The sequence below is a fragment of the Manacus candei genome, unplaced genomic scaffold (genome assembly GCF_025592945.1).
Source record: "Manacus candei isolate 608988 ecotype Guabito, Panama unplaced genomic scaffold, ASM2559294v1 h1tg000015l, whole genome shotgun sequence".
In the NCBI taxonomy this organism is placed as follows: domain Eukaryota; kingdom Metazoa; phylum Chordata; class Aves; order Passeriformes; family Pipridae; genus Manacus; species Manacus candei.
This window is the reverse complement of record NW_026138063.1, coordinates 25,208,030-25,224,821: the sequence shown is the minus strand read 5'-3', so window position 1 is coordinate 25,224,821 and position 16,792 is coordinate 25,208,030. Positions and strand designations below refer to the sequence as shown.

At 44.7% G+C, this 16,792-nt stretch overlaps 1 protein-coding gene across 1 annotated transcript; it reads right to left on the bottom strand.

Moving 5' to 3' along the window:
- Nucleotides 1-2,990: 2,990 nt before the first annotated feature.
- Nucleotides 2,991-7,725, bottom strand: GPR148 (G protein-coupled receptor 148). The gene has a single exon (XM_051781557.1). It carries the CDS (start codon nt 5,657-5,659, stop codon nt 4,601-4,603), a length of 1,059 nt encoding a protein of 352 aa, XP_051637517.1. The 5' UTR covers nt 5,660-7,725; the 3' UTR covers nt 2,991-4,600.
- Nucleotides 7,726-16,792: the final 9,067 nt, after the last annotated feature.

Here is a 16,792-nt window from a genome sequence, read left to right as displayed (position 1 = left end):
GGCAGGTCTACAGGGGCAGAGAAGGTGGATGAATGGGTCCCCTTTCCCTTTGGTAAAACTAATGATAGTAGCTGCTGAGGTTGACTAGTTCTTCCTACTGGGAATCATCCTAAAAAACAGTAGCCCTCAGGAACTGTTTGATGATTTTCATGTCCATAGCAAGACTTGTAGTTTTTTCTTGAGAAAAACAAACCACTGAGTTGGAAAAGAGTTGTCCAAATAAACAAATTCTTAACTACATATCAGAGGCAGAAAACAGCCTCTTGTCTCTTCTGCAGTGGTTTCCCAGCCACATCTGCAGACCTTGGGCAAGCAGGAGCCAAAACATCCCTCACTGACAAACACGAGACAGCACAACCACAGCTTGGCTCCTTTTCCTCTCCTAACTCACGAGTTGCTCAAAAATTCTGACATTTTAATAGCAGTGCATGAAGAGTTGTGTTTATTTGTCTCCCTGCTCTTTGTACGTTTTGGATTCATGTTGCAATCTGAAGGACTCGAAAAACAAAAACCTTCAGGATCAGTAGTTTTATGTAGATGCCAAAAATCACAAGCCTTGTGAAAAAATAGCAAGAACCAGCAGTGCTGGGCCTCAGTTACCAGCAGTGAGGTGGGGTTGGAAACAGAAGACAACAGAAATCAAGTTTCGGGGAAACTTGTAATTTCCTTTTCCTATCAAGGGCTCTCTCTCATCTGTCATGCATAACCCCCTCCGGCAGGGAATGGCCACAGTCACGGTTTCTGTCCAAAGAACACACTCTATGTACAAACAGCGACTAATGAAGCAAGGAGCAGCGGCTCCCGGCGGGAGCTGCCGGACCCGGCCCGGAGGCAGCTGGTGCTGTTCCGCAGGGCTGGGACACAGCCCCAGGCTCTCGGGGCTGCCCCCAGTGCAACCAGGCAAATGCCTCTTTCCTTCTGCCCTCTTACTGTATTAAACTGCCCGTAGAAAATGACACAGCCAAGGGATGGAGCAGAAGTAGACACTCTAATATTAATTACTGAAACTGTGGGAGGTTAATTAGTTTTACTGAATAATTACTGAAATCGTTGTAATGAACTATACCCCAAATCCAAAGCTGTGTGCTTGTTTACCTGCCTGGAGATCTTCCGTATCTCCTTACACTGAACCTGATCCCACTGGAGGCACAGACCTATCTCTGATGTAATTATGTCTCCAGTGTTGTATGGCACAGCCCCAGCCCCTGGAATGCAGGTCTGACTCCCTTCAGTCTGCAGGTTACAGACAGCAAACTGCACTGCAAATCCAACTGAGAGAGGGAAGAGAGCAGTGCTAAACGTAGTGACAATGTTGGCACAAGAAAAGAGGGGAAAAACTGAGCATGAATATATTTAGGCTATAAATTAGAATACTTCTAGTGATTCATGGTATTGCAATTCATTAAAGGATTACTGCCCCCAGCTGCCAAATCACATGTTAAAGCCAACTGCTCTCTGTTTCACTTTAAATTAAAATGCTGGGCTGGCACAGTGACATCCAAGAAGTTCACTTATATGACCAGGGAGAGGTCGATTGCTGGGCTCTGGTAAATAGGTTCAGTTTGAATTTCCAGAGCTTATGTGGAGACATCCTTACAAGGCTGGTAATCACTACAGCCATGAAGTTCTTGAAAATACAGAAGTCTAACAATCTTTGAGACAAAACTCAAGGCATGTATGAAAAGCATTACAGGAACCTTGTGCTTGTTATGTTGTCCTAATGAGTCCTTTGGTCCTATTCAGACAGATTGGGGAAATCCCCAAAGGCAAATGATTCAGGGCTGTGGTGTGTATCCTCTATACACTCTGTAATATACTGCTTTTGTACCAAACAGCACAGTAATATTCCCTGGGAAGACTTTGTTTACAAGCAGTCACTTAAGAAAAACTTACCTATCTAATGTTAAACCACTTTAATGTCGATTAATAAAATATCAACTTGCAACAATCTTTCTTAGAAGGTCATTTCCACAAAGCAATGTTTTGTTTGCCTGGTCACTGTGGGCAGACTTCATATACACATAAACTTGACACAATTCCTAATTCACTTGCTCTGTCTTTCCGTGCCCTTTATGTTACCAAACTTCCAGTTGTATCTAAATATATCCAGGGAATGTGTATGTAAGAAAGAACTATAGAATTGGCAACAGAATTCTGTCCAGGAGATTAACTTCATAATTGGTAGGAAGATCAAGCACTATAACCTGCAGCTATGCAAAGTCACTTATGGTCACTTATACTAGTTACACAGTTATCTTCACCCCTTATCATGAGAATTTCCAATATAGGTAAACTTGAAAGGACTTTACATGGACAAAACAAACTCTAAGTTACCAGCATCTTTGTCAATGGGCACAGGTATAAAAATCGGCCCAAGATATGAGCAGCCTGGGGATTTACAAGTACCTCTTCCATTCTTGATCTTTCCACATGCCAAGGGGATTTAGTAGAAAGCACCTGATTTAGTATGCAGCCATTTTCCCCATCCTCCCTAGGGTTATGGAAGATACCTGTTACAGACAATCCGAAGTCTTTATACAAACACAGTTTCTGTGACAAATGTCTATGGTACATTCATCTTGGAGAAAAATAGAAGAATCCAGTAAAAAGTGACTTCTAGATCCTTTTATTGAAGAGTACTGAGAAGCACAGGACCACAGTTAAAGCAAATATGCAATATTACAGTTTATTCACTTGCAACAACTTTGTCTTAGAGATGCTTCTTACACAAGAAGTGTCCCTTAGCAGCAAAGCCTCTCTAAGATGTCCCTGCTCATTCCCCCATCTCTGTACTGGAATTTGTTACCCCCTCACCAGTGCTGATGCAGCTGTTTGCAGAACATCCTATAAAGCAGATCACTGGGATAATCTCAGTTAAAATAAAAACAACACCAGTTCTCTCTGAAAGGATATTTTTAACCTGCAACCCCAGAAGCAGTTGCATCAGCAAACAGGAGAGAGCAGGCACTGCAATGTGAGGAGAGTAACAAGCAGTTTGGAAATGACGGGAGAAGATCAGCAGGAACCACTCAAAGTGGCTCCCTTGCCAAAAACATTCCATGCAACCAGACTCCAATCTCCTCCTGGCTCACAGTGGAATTCTTCAGACGAGTGAGAAATAGCCAACAGCCATATTCAGCACTTTCTGTGTATAACTTCAAGCAAACAGAAGGTGAAAAGAGACTGCACATAAGGGAAATATTGCACAGTGAAATCAAGGACCTTTTCTTTTAAGCCCAATGTATTTTTACATAAAATCTAACGAATTCTAAAAGTAATATCTTTAGAAACACAGAGCTCTTTTATCGAGTCCAAGGAACAGAACGGCAACTTACATTTCCCACACTGATGTTTATACCTAATTAAATTTTGGTTTCTTTAAAGTCAGAAATATGTTTCACTTGTCCTCTAGAGGTAGGGGGCTGATCTGGAAAATCCAAAAGGCTCTTACAAGATCTTGCCCCTGATGCACCAACTGGCTCTGCAGCCTTTCCTCCTGGCCTTCCTAAGGCTTTAGTGGCAGGTACCCAGCAGCAGCTCTGAGACGGTGCAGCTGTAACCTGGGATCAGGCTGCTAGAGAAGATTTTCGTGAGGCAGAGCTGGGAGATGCCTCAGCAGGGATCAGACGTGGTGTTCATGCTCAGTCCCTCGCCCCGGGTTCCTGCCGGAGCCATGCTGTGGGTACAGCTGTGCCCAGCCTGGCGCCTCACTACTCCTGCCCCGCTGCCCCAGCTGCTGCCCCAGCCTTGGCCAGGTCACCTCAGTGCAGCCTCAGCAGGAATCGGGGCTCTGGGCTGCTCCAGGCTCCTCCGGCACCAGCACAGCAGGACACCACCCTGCAGGGAGGGAATGAGGGAATGCCAGCCGCTGCCTCCGGCTCAGCTTCCCTCCCCAGCAGTCCATCCATCCCTGCAACCCCCGGCACTGTCATGTGCTGGGCTGTCCAGCAGGCACTGATCAAAGGTGACTCCCACCAGACAGAGATTTTAAAAAACTCCAGTGTTTTGCAATTGCCAGACGGAATCCATAAGGCAGCAAACACACCAGCACACTGCACAAGCTGAGGCACAGCCTTTTGCTGGGTGCAGCAGTTTCCAGAGGCACCTTTCAGGTCATGTTTCAAAGAATAGGACATTGGCTACCAACCTTGCAAGAATACACTGTGCATGAAAGATACAGTTGTTCTGTTCAGAGCACGTTTAGTTAAGGGTCCTCTGTCGTAAGGGATGCTGTTAAGGGACCTGTGGTTACCCCCTCTGCTTCACAAAACTTTTAATTTTCTTCTTTTCCAGAAAGGCATTTGCAACAGGTGGGTGAAAATGATCTTGGTTCAATGTCTCCTCCCAAAGGTTCTGCCTTTCACATCAGAACAAAGCTTGTAACTTCATCCGGGGTAGCATTTTCTGTATTCTCAACCATGACATAATGAAAGATCTGTTGCCTTTTGGCACCAAGGAGGCAGAGTGGTCAACCCATGTCTTCTCTACCATGGGTTGATCACTTCTTCTCCACTTCTTCAGAAGCTGAGTGATTTCCATCAGTCTTGCATGATAACAGGGTAAGGACAACTCCTCTGCTGAGACTGTGCTCTGCCTTGGCTCAGGATGGTGGTGGAGCAGGTGACACCATGCGAAGCTGCTTCCTCCTGACAATGGATTTGAGAGAGGCTGAGATCTCTCTGTATCGAAGCCCATACAGAAAAGGGAACAAAACTTTAGGAATAATCATCAGGACATTGCAGACTGTCAGGGAGACCAAGATTCCTGTCTGCAGCTTGATGAGAACATTAACACACAAGAATGATTCCACAAAAAGGGCCAAGAGTGGAAAGAAGTAAAAAAACAACACAGTGTTGTGCATTAAGAATGTTACACTGGCTCTGGAGCAGATGCTCTCCCATATACCCGAATGTTTGGTTTTAAAATACAAAATAGCATAGCAACAAAATATTACAGACAGGCAGAGAAAGACAACCATGGCAGAAAGCCAGAAACAGAGTTTCAGAGCATCAGTCCCGTTCAGAGTTAATATTAGTATTACTGGAACCGAGCACGTTTCCAGGACACAGGGCACAAAGGTGTGGGTGCTCCATAGCACCAAGAAAAAAATCCCAGGGAAAGCTCCAGAACACACCCATAGTAAAACTATAATTTTTTTAGTTCGTGAAGGAGGCAAAATAGTGATGTAGCGCAAAGGAAACAAAATAGCTACGTATGTGTCCAAGACTATGGCAACAGCTGTGAACAATCCTCCACAGTAAGCCACTGCCAGCAGAAATAACAGGAGGACACAAGCTTCCTTTGGGAAATGTAGGTGTGCTGCATTGAGAGCAGCTGACAGGGTGTAGAACAACAGGTAGATCAGATCAGAAAGCAGAGCATTTCCCAGCAGCATGTACCTTGTTTCCTGACGGATGTTAAACCGAGAGAAGATCACAAATAAGATGGTAGGAATGATGAGGACACCTGCCATGAGGCAGATGACTGGAGAGATTAAAAACATCTTCATGTTTGTGCCTGATGGGGTGAGAGACAATTCCTCCAGCAGAAAGTACAAAGTAGTATCATCCAAACCTGAGGAACTGTTGAACTCTATCTCCCTGAGGCGGCGCACAGTTGCATTTGATCTCCTTACTGAGGCACAGCCAGAGATGTCCATTTCCTCAGGATTTAGGGATGATTGCCTGACTTGAAGAAAGCAAGATAGATCTTCTACATTGAGTCCTTAGAAAGGCAAATGAAGCAGAGGTTTCGAAAAATCCATGGAAGCAACGTGATTTCTGTAGCCAATTCTACCAGCTCTTCTCAAGGACAGAAAGCTGAAAGTTGCAACTGAATTCTGTGGTGTCAAAAGACGGTTTTGCCTAAAGTGGAGATTTTATTTTCTTTCTGCAAAATCTAATGTTTAGAGAAGAGAATGAATCTCTGGGTGGTGTAAAAAGGACTAAATCCCTCAGCTAGCTCTTTGATCAGAAATGAATGGGTTGATCATTTTCAGTAATTTGAGTTTGTTCTCATCACATTATCACTCCAATGATGCAGGTGAAATATTGGCTTGATTAAACAAATATGCAATGATGCAGATCAACATTTCACATGTACTGATGTAGGAGAGCCATAAATGTCATTGGGTGGTTTTGCACCAATTTGTAAGCAACAACACAGTTGATTTGAAGGTCAATAAAAAGGCTCTCAATCCTGTTGTAAAATTGTAGCACAATGATTCTAGTGAATGAAATTACCTTATTTGTAGATGAAAACCATTTTTGCTTCAGTGAATCAAACCATGTTATTCATGCATGATAAGCCTTCCCCTGCCTTTTTTCATGCATGGTACACAAATACTGAACTCTCATCTACTGCAGACTTACAGACAACCTGAGAATTGTCTGGGATGAGTGACATACACTGTAATGTACCAGCACACCCTACAGCAGACTTGGGGTTTTCAATGTCCATTTGGAGACCAATTCCTGGCTTGCTGGTCAGGACACTGCTGCTGCACTGTGCTGCCTTTAATATCAGATCTCAGGATCAGAGCTGGGGGTGCAACGAGAGAATTGTGAGGGATTTGGATTGCAGAGAAGGAACTCTTCAGTTTCTTCCAGGCATGGTCTGATCAGAAGAAAAGCTTTTTTTTTATTTTTATTTTATAATAGGCAGCTCCTCACTTAACCTGGCATTATTGTGTTCATTATCTGCCCAGCACTACCAGCACATGGCAATGCAGTATCTTTCCCTCCATGGGGGTCAGGGCACAGCTCACCACACAGAAAGCTGTGCTGTGCCATGGACATGCTGGTTCAGGGCATGCCAAGCAACAAAGCAGACAGCTCATGGAACTCAGCATCAGCCATCAAATCTTGTGCACATTTCATTTCCTTACACACTGATAGTTGGCATCCACAGAACTGGATGTTAAGATAGTTGACAGGCTGCACCATATGGAACAAAGGGACAGGAGGAAAAACCAATGATAATTTTAAGCACAGCATTTCAGTTGCTATGGTGCCTGGGGTAGGCAAAACAGAAGGTGTTTGTTTTTGCTCACTCAATCCTGCATCCACTGAGAAGTATGTGAGCAATATTGATGCAATTATGCTTCAGGACCATGCCTTGCATTTATCATTGATGATGATAACATAATACCTTAAGCAGACAGTAGAACTGTTGAATTATACTGTTATTACAAAATGGAAGGGAAATGATGAAAACTCAAGTATGCAGGTCACCTCCAATTAGAATTTCAGATCTCTGTTAATGGTGGAAGTGTTTTCTGCCTCCCAGCTCATAGTACTCCAAGGATGTCCTGTCAATGGGCAGGATTGTCTCATTTCTATTTAAATTACCACTGTATTTTCCACCATCTGGTTAGGATTCAATGTGAAAAAACAAGAGTTCATTGTCATCTCAGCTGCACACTTTTGGCTGTTAGAAAAATAAATCATAGAATGGTTTGGGTGGGAAGGGACTTTAAAGTTCATCCCATTCTAGATGAGTGACTGCAGGTTCCCTCAGCTTTAACTGTGCTTGTCCTGAAAGGAACACAGCAAGGCCTTAGTTCAACAAAAATGGATAACAGCAAATAACTGGAAGACAGTTCAACCCCAGCAGATCTGGGCAGGTCCAGCCAAAGCCACTCCCCTCAGATTTCCACAGGGGCTTATAACTGTTCAGTACAGTTCTGCTAGATTTAAAAATGTGACAGGTTTGTGTCTTGGTACACTGAAATAAATCCAGAAATAGGTGGCTCTGAGAATATCTGATTGTTGTCTCCTTTCATTTTCTTGACCTTAGGAGGCATTTCCACATCTGGACCATTTGCAAGGGGCTGGCAGCTCTGAAGACCACTCCTGAGGATTCTGAACTTAGACAGCTCCTTGCCATTGCATCTCAGTGTTCGATATTTTGTGGTGCCAACCTGAATGATTCTCCTGTAATTTCCTGTAAACCTGGCCTTAATGCTCTAGTTATTGATTTTTTTAAATGCTTCCTGGTAAATTTACGTGGACACACTTTTTACATATCTTGCTGATGCAGACATTAGCAACCCCTCTTCTGGCTCAATACTGTCAGTATTGATTTTCAAACTGAACCACACACTGTTAAGTACTTTACTCATTTCTGCTTCAATAAACATCCTACTGAAAGCTTAGTTATCTTATCTGATGAGTCTGGGAGATCTCAGAAAGAATGCATCCAGCCACACTGTAAATCCAGCAAAGACTGCACTACATTATATTCTGGTACTGACTACAAACAGGTATTGCCAAACTGAACAGAAAAGGTTAGAAATATTATTGTCTTACAGTACTTGGTGTGGACTTATCTGTGTCCACACAGAGGGAAGCTTCCTACTTCACAAAGAGTTTAGCCTGACCAACTGAACAAGTCAACAAGCACTGTGCAAGAAAGGGAAGCAACCTAAGATTTCCCCAGCCCTCCATCCCAAGAGACTGTGTTAGAAGGGGATACCCAGAGGAAGTGTGTGACTGCACTGCACGCTCACCTTCGCCCCTGAGGCTCCTTGAACCATCACGTCTCTGTCTCAGTGTGACCATGGAGTCTTTGACGTGGCTGCCTCCCCAGATCCCAGCCTAGAAACTGCTCCTGTGCTGAGGGTCTGCCCCAGACCCTGGGCTGCCTGGCCAGGAGTCCAAGAGCTGGGCAAAAAGGCTTCCTTGGTCTCTGCCACAGCTCCTTGGACTGTGTTTTGGATGAGACAGTTGGGTCCAATAAATCGACATTTCCACTGGAATTTTGTTTCGTGGGCGTATTCCCAGGCATGTTTAGTAACAAAGCCTTGGCCTCAGGAGCCTTCACGTGCTGTTACAGTTTCTTCAGCTTCCCACCATGAATGCCCCTCTTCCAGGCTTATCCAGGTTCAGAAAGCACCTCCCTTGCTGGTGAAGCTCCCCAGGCCACGAATAGCCAAGTGCCCAGGAGCAGGCCAGCTCCTCCCAGCAGGGCAGGGAGAACCAGATTTCCTGCCTGTATCCATCTTCTCACTCTGGGGAAATGAGCTGCTGCTGTCAGTGAAAAAAAGTAATTAGAGCAGTTTGACTCTGCTGTTTTTCTGGTTGAGCCTTCCCTTTTCCTTCTCCTTTACATACAAAGTCAATTAAAGACAACTTTTTTCTAAACCTGTAAGCCACAGGAGAGAGGTACAACTTGCCCATGCCTCAGCTATCTGTCCCCACCTGGGTCCAGAAGGATTGTTCAGCCCCTGCTTGTTATTTGCTGTAGATAAGAGACATAAACATTGCTCTTGTAACTGTACGAAGTTCACAAATCAGGCATAGCAATTACTGAAGTTAAGGAAGTAAAGAAATGGATGTGAAAACTAAGATCAGATTACAATGCTTGTAAAGGTCAAAGGAAACCTGAAACAAAAGTAAACAAGGATTAGAGAGTGCTTGTTCGAAGACATTTTGATGAGGCTCCCAAACAGAAGAGAGGACATTGGGAGAGACTGGGAGGGCTTAGCATTAAATCCCTGCATCACTTTTTCTAATTCCAAATACCATCAAGCCACTGTGATGACAAAGCCGAGGTAAATTTTGTACCAAATCTGCCTTCAAGGTGCAGTATTAAGAATTAAGGTAGGTGTCAGAGGAACAGAATTTTGGAATATTTGACTGTAAGTCCCAGACAACACCTGCTTTCCTGCAGGTCACTGTGTGTCTCTGACTGCTGTGAGCTGCAGCCAGCAGAACTCACCCATCTCCATTCTCTGAGCCTGGCAAGGCAAAGCAAGACGTTTTTTCCTCCTCTGCCACAGTAATTCTTCCGAGTTGGAAGGACCTACGTGGTTGATCCAATAACATGTTTTCTGGTGACAAGCTGCAGATGTGACCAGGGATTTACAGCAAACAACTGCTTTTCATGGTCATTTATGGACAGACTCATGGGACACCAAGAGAAGCCATCCTAGAGTGTTTCTCAGATTTAATGATCTCTCCTGCCTACCTACTTTTCATAATAATGCATTTGTGAAACAGAACCAACAGCCTACTAATTAAGGCCTATTTTTAAAATATTATCTTCTTTCCTGAAGCAGTTTAATTTGTAAGGAGAAACCTTGCTTAAATTTTGAACACTGCACAACACTAGTGCTAACAGGAGTTATCTGCAGAAATCTAAGGCCTTTAGATAAAGAACAATAACATATCACTCTCATCTGAAAATTTAGCATCTATCAGAAGAGATTAAACCCATATTTAATATCACATAGAGTCATGAGCAGAACTAGAAGTACACATCTGAATTGGTGGCTTTTTGACTCTTCCTTTAAGATAGGGAGAAAGCTCCTTCTCATGAGAGAAAGCTTCTCAAATGGAGGAGCTACACACCCCCCCAACCCCTTAGAACACCATTCCATCTCAGATTCTCTGTCTTTCTGGTGGTTGCTGGCACCAAAAGCTCTGTGTCTCTGTTCTGTCTCACCTGCAGTGATCTCCAGCATCACCCAGGAAGGGTTGCTGCTGGCAGGCAAAAGCAGAAGCTACCTGGCCATGTGCCTGTTTTAACATGTTTTGTCTCCTGTAAAAAGCCAGGTAGTACAGGGGAGGTTTAGCATGATACTTCCTTGAAGGATGATTTGATGAGAAGGCAGACAGATGGCTGGAGAGTGCAAAGTGCAAGTTAAAATGAAATACCAAAACAGAGATGGAAGAAAAACAGGTAGAAGAGACAGGTTGGCATATATAGGCAGACAGACAGCAGCTTTAATGGTGATGCAGCAGACAGGAGGACCCCAGTCACAGCTGTGCACTGCCACAGTTCCTTCCTGACAGCGGGGAAGGGCTCGCCTGCCCTGTACAACCTGGGGGACAAAGATAACAGAGGAATCAAGATGGAAGGAAACACTCTAGATGCAGAGTCGAGACAGAAAGGGGAGGAAAAACACAGTGTGAAAGAAAATACACATTATCTCTTCCTATTCATGCCTCTTGATGACAGGCTGTGAATGAATGCATACAATCTGTACACGGCACGGAATAGCACAAGGCACAGCATCATCCTGGAGAGGAAGGAGCCTCACTGCCAAAGTTAAGATGCTCCTTCCCAGTTCCCAGTGCTGTACTTAGGGTGGGCAGTGGTTCTTGGGTGGCAAAGACGCTGAAGCAACATTGGTTGTCTGCAATGACACTGCCCACAGGGAGACACTGACCTTATCTCACACTGATGGAGCAGGTGCCAGGCAGAGCTGCCATATGGCACAGGGATTAACTGCCAGCATGTGCTGAATAAGAGTCACAATCTCCTATTAGCCAAGCAGGAACATGCTGTGGGCCTCTGATACAGTGCCATTCACCAGCTCTCGTCCCTCCCTGCCAGTTCCTTTGTTACTTATTCAGCACAGGTGTTTAAAAATTAGATTTTCTCCACAGGAGGCCTCACTCTGCCTCGTCCTTCTAACAGCAGCTTTGTATGCTCCCACTCATTTCCATACCAATTCCCTGTTCCTTCACACTGGAGATTCAGACTTCATGGCACAAAAACAGCATTAGGGCAGGAATATGAACACAAATGCTCTGAACTTGTAAAGAAAAGAGAGGGTTTTTTGGGGGGGACAAGATGTTACTTTACCACTGTTTGGGTTATGTAAGCCCACATCAGTCTTACTCTCCCAGTGGCCTCCACAGGCACAAGGCAGAGGGCACATCACTCCCTGGTATGTCCAGACCTTCTCACCAGACTGGCAGAGCTACAGTTCACAACAGGAAGAGATCGAGGCATGGAGAGAACATTGCTGAAGGCAGCCAGCAAGCTAAGTTAATTTTATTTGCCAAGTTAATTTTATTTCTAGTTTAATTATTTGTTTCTTTCTTCTCCAGTCCAAATTCCAGCTCATTAAAGGATGTGCATGAGAAGCACCAGAGCAAATACATCCTCTCCTTTCCTTTATTATTGTCCTCAGTAGCACCCAGAGCCAACAACAGTTCCAAAATACCTCTGGGTAGCTCAGAGATAGCTCAGCTATCCACAGGCAAATGCCTGTCCTGTAGGAGTTCATTATAGTTACAGCTATCAGGATGACTAGAAAAAAACCTATTTTTCTAACCTATTCTCAGTATTTTCTCAGGAATTTCTAGGTTCTTTTAATTGAGCTGCTTCTTCCTCCCATGAAGCAGCAGTGTCTTGCTCCAAAGAAAACATTTCAGTGCCCACCCAGCACAATGGATAGCAACTAAGAGGAATATAAACATGCACAAAACTACTATAGATCACAAAAGCTTCAAGACAACATATACAGGAAGAAAACTTAAATGAATTATTAGACCCTTTAAATGAGCCATTTTAACAAGCTGTGAGATGAATGAGATCAGAACTGCCCTGACCTCTCACTGAAGTCCCGCAGCGATGCTCTGGGGGAGTTCAGGGGCACACCCTCCTGTGCAGTTCCCATTCCTGGAAGCACTGGGGATGTTCTGGTGTTCACCCCAATACCAGTTGCCCCATGACCCCTTCCCCTTTCAAACACCTGGTTTCCCTGGCAAGCCCTCAATATTCTGTTCATTTTGGATCTTGCCTGAGCTCTATTCAAACCAGTGCTGTTACATCAGTGCCAGCTACAGCTCTATCACAGCAGCTGTGGAATTACGTGTGCCATCCCCCAGGACGCCACCTCGACCCCTGCCACTTGTGTCTCTTCGTTTGCTGCCAGTTCCTCCTGCATCCATTTCTGAGCCAGGACTGCTTATTTCTCTTATTTCTCTCTCCTGCCTGCTATTGGAGGTTTGAAGTGATGGTGAAAATGAGACGCACAGTGTCACTTTTCATCCCCAGCTATCTGTCCTAAAAGTCTCCAAGACTATTTGTGAACCTCTTCAGTAGCTGTCAACACCCCCTGTGACTCAGTTTCTAAAATGCACCACTAATCCTCACTTTTAGTCGAAACAAACACACATCCAAGGCTGTTTGTGCTGTTGGCAGCCTGAGAAGCCGAGGAGTCAGTGTAAGGGGAAGCCCTCCTGCTCCCACAGCCTCAAATGTGTACCACCAGTATCACAGAATTGAAGAATGGTTTGGCTTGTAAGGGATCTTAAAGACCCCCCTGCCGTGGGCAGGAACACCTTCCACTAGACCAGATTGGCCAGGGCCCTGTCCTGCATACCCTTGTCCAAAATCCATCTCTCTTGTAGCTCCTTTAGGCACTGAGTCTCTCTGGAGCCTCCTCTTCCCCAGGCTGACTCTTTCAGCCTGTGTTCACTGGAGGGAGTACAGGCTTGTCACATAAGCCAAACGTTCTTGAACTCCTGCTGTCTGCCTGGCCTGACACAGGAGCTGCCTGCCACGTGGTCTACATTTGGTTTCACAGTCAGTGTCTCACCTTGACAGTCTGCTAAAAACATTACAGAAGCACTGACCTCAGCCCTGAAGGGTGAGAAACGGCACGTAAGGACAGAGCAGAGGAAGGTAAGGATCCTTGAGGCTACACCCCAAGCTGTTCACTGGCAAGATTCCAGGCACACTCTTCCTGTTCCCAAAATAGAGAGAAGTCTGTCTCATGATTAGCCATCAATAAACACCAGCTTGGGGACTTTTCCCCCCACCAAGCAAAGCCTTTCAGCCTGCTGGGGAACAGCTTGCAGTAGGTTAACTCCCTTTGTCAGACTCGAAATGGGGTCCTTGGAGCCTCACAGGGTGTCTGCAGCGATACAGAATTATAAAAAGGTATTTGTTTTTGTAAATGAACTGGAAGAGGGTCAGCTCCTCCTACTCACCCTTTGTGCTGTCCTTTCTGGTTTTACCGTGCTATAAATCACCAGCTTCTCTGATAATTTATGCATAATTGGATCTGCACTGATTTCAGCAAGTGGTCTGACAAAAGCTGCTCTGAACTACTAAGTAATTTACTGGTTTTGTTTTCAATTAGTACAGTAGCCTCAGGAACAAACAGCCTGTGCTCCTTGTCTAGGCACCAGAAGATCTCTAACCTGATAGAGCCATCCGGAGGTTAGGCAGCATCTGGTCAGCTGAACAGCGAGAAGAAACATGTTCCTACACCCATGTACCTTATTTATTTTTCAGAGAACCTCTTCTAGTCTAGAAATTTTCCTCCATTTTAATCTCCTCTGGAATTTCCTTTTTTTGCCTCCAGACAATCCCTTTCCTCTTCTCAGGGAAATACCATACCTGCTCTGATCTTTTACTTGGTTGGATGCTAGGTATTTTTTGGGTGGAGGGGATGGTGGAGGGAATGGTTTTTCTGTACAATCCTGCCCCAGGAGCTGACCAGCCCAGGCCTCCTGCATCTTCATGTAGTCCCAATGAAAACAGCAACAAATGCAAGACAGCTGTGTACCATGCCTTGGAATTTATGCAGGAATTAAGACAAACACGAGAGGATGTGCAGAGAAGAGAGATTATGGCCACCTAATTCAGTGTGCTCTGGGCTCTCAGGCCAGGCAGAGCATGCAAAACACCTGCATCTGATCTACTTACATTTCTGCACTATGATCTCTCATGGGGACTGCACGGGAGGGGATTATGGCTGCTGTGAGCAGCACAGAAAAGCCACTGTCACCTCACTGCTTACCATGTGCATTTTTCCCCTTCCAGGCCAGAGCACACGGGTTCTTGCTGCTGGACCCCAGCAGAGCTGTGACTGGCACCTCCAAGGTTCGGCTCCCTTGATGTGCTGAGGTGCACTTGGAACCACATCTACCTTGAAACTCTGAAAAGGATGGGCCAGACTGGCTTGGACTGGGAACAGTTTGTCTCAGGATTACTTTTTGTCAATCAGATCTGGCCTGGGCTTGGCACTGCTACAGTATGAGCAGGATTACATTTATTATGATCAGCCAAGACTGTGTACAGGCACCCTTTTTCACAGAATCAACTCCTATAATTACAAAAATGTTGGGTTAACCCAAAAGCTTGCCTTTTCCTTCACAGTTTCACACCAGTAGTGGTGCTTAAAATTGTTTTCTCTGCAATTCACATGCCCACATCTCTTCTAAGCTTCCAGTCTTGAGATTGTCCAGATTGTCCCTTTGTCCTTTTAAGACCCTGCACTAACCACACTAATCCTCAGTAAGTAATCAAATCTCCCCATCTGTGCTTTTACTATTTCCCTTGGCACCATGGTATGACTTCTCTATTTTAATTAACTCGAGCCGGATGCCTTGTCAAGACTTAGTTGCTCTGATTTCTCATTATGTTATCATAATACCATTTAGCAACACCACCCTTTTCAGCAAGAAAAACTGATTCCAGCACCTTGAAGCAGCTCAGTGAAACAAAGAGCACTCACTAGGTCCCACAGCAATATTCAGTCATTCTTGTTAACCTGCTGCATTTCCTTCCCAGTGAACCCAGCAGTTCTGCCTACTCACAAAAGCACACTTTAAGATATGTTTTCTTATTTTGTTTTTTGAAGTCATGATCACTTAATTTGAACTTTTAACCCCTCTGGGCAGTGCCTGATGAATGGCAGCTACATGTATCTTATTAGTGACCGTTTTAATTCACCTATTACCAGCCTCAATTGTTAGTACCCTGCACCACTGTTTGCCATTTTCCTGCCAAGTAACTTATTAATTCAAATTGCCCCAAACCTATTTAATATTTTACAGCTGCTTAAGACCCAAAGTCCATGGGTCACTTCACAAAATGAGAAGGAAGACTTTCGTTTTCATGTCTTCTCAAACCTGCAACACCTTGGTCTCCTCCTCAGGCCTGTTTTCATCTCTTAAATTGTTCTCTTGGTCCTGCAGGTGCTGTGAGTTGCCATTTGTGCACAAAGCACCAAGTCAGCATCAGGAACCTGCTTAGCATTAACTCCTGGTCACTCTTTGGTGAAACTGCGAGCACCTGCACAGCAGCAGAATTACACACAGTCCATGCTACACATCCCCACCAGGCTCACTCATCCAGCTCTGCGGGGGCCCTGTGCCCCTCCTGGGGTGTGAGTCGTCCTCTGGGAATAAGCAGCACTGAAAAAGTTGTGTGTGAGAGGAGTTCACCTCCATGGAGCTCGTGGCAGGAAGATGAGACTTGTGTCAAGCATCTGGCAATTTAATGCCAGGCAGCATCAGCAAAATGGAAGGAGTACAGGAAGGTGTAATTTGGACAAACAAGCAGTGGCTTGGGGGAACAAATGCAAGGAAGTATTCTGTGCCATACTCCAAGGAAGACACCTCCAAAAAGGGCCTCCTGTTGGCTCGTGATAGGCAGAATAATCAGAGGGGATCTCTCACAAAATTCCTTGACCAAGATCAAAGCTGAGGTTGATTAATGCAATTCTTTAAATGTTAATAATGACAGTTTACATCCTCCAAAAGTTTAGTTCTGTGTTTTTCTCCCCTTAGGAAGCCCTGCCAGATGCAAATATTTTAAGAAGAACAGGTGCAACAAACCAACTGACCAGGCTATAATATCACTGCTTTCTCCCCTGTTCATGGACATGCATGACAACATCAGCCTTAAGTCCCAGGTTTCAATTTGTTATGTGTGGATAAAAAGCACATTTAACAGCGACTTGTATAGTTCCCATAGACGAGAAGGTAGAATTTTAAGCATGTGTGTTATGGGTACAGGTTGACAGTAAAAAAAGACAAGGTATTTTAATGTAGCAAGACATTGGGCTGCTCAGTTTCTGGACTGGAGAAGCCTAGAGCTCGGCCTATGCAAATCATGGAAAAGAGGGTTTGTTGAGAAACAGTGAAATAAATTCAAAGCCAAGAAATTGTTTCCGTGTTTACGTGGACACACATCCAATGCTGGATGTGCAGGGCCATCTAGTGGGGAGTCTCTTTGTGTGCAACAAAAACGGGTAGTGTTT

Excerpts from the sequence above, each read along its gene's own strand:
- GPR148 (XM_051781557.1), bottom strand. The coding sequence starts at position 5,659 with ATGGACATCTCTGGCTGTGCCTCAGTAAGGAGATCAAATGCAACTGTG.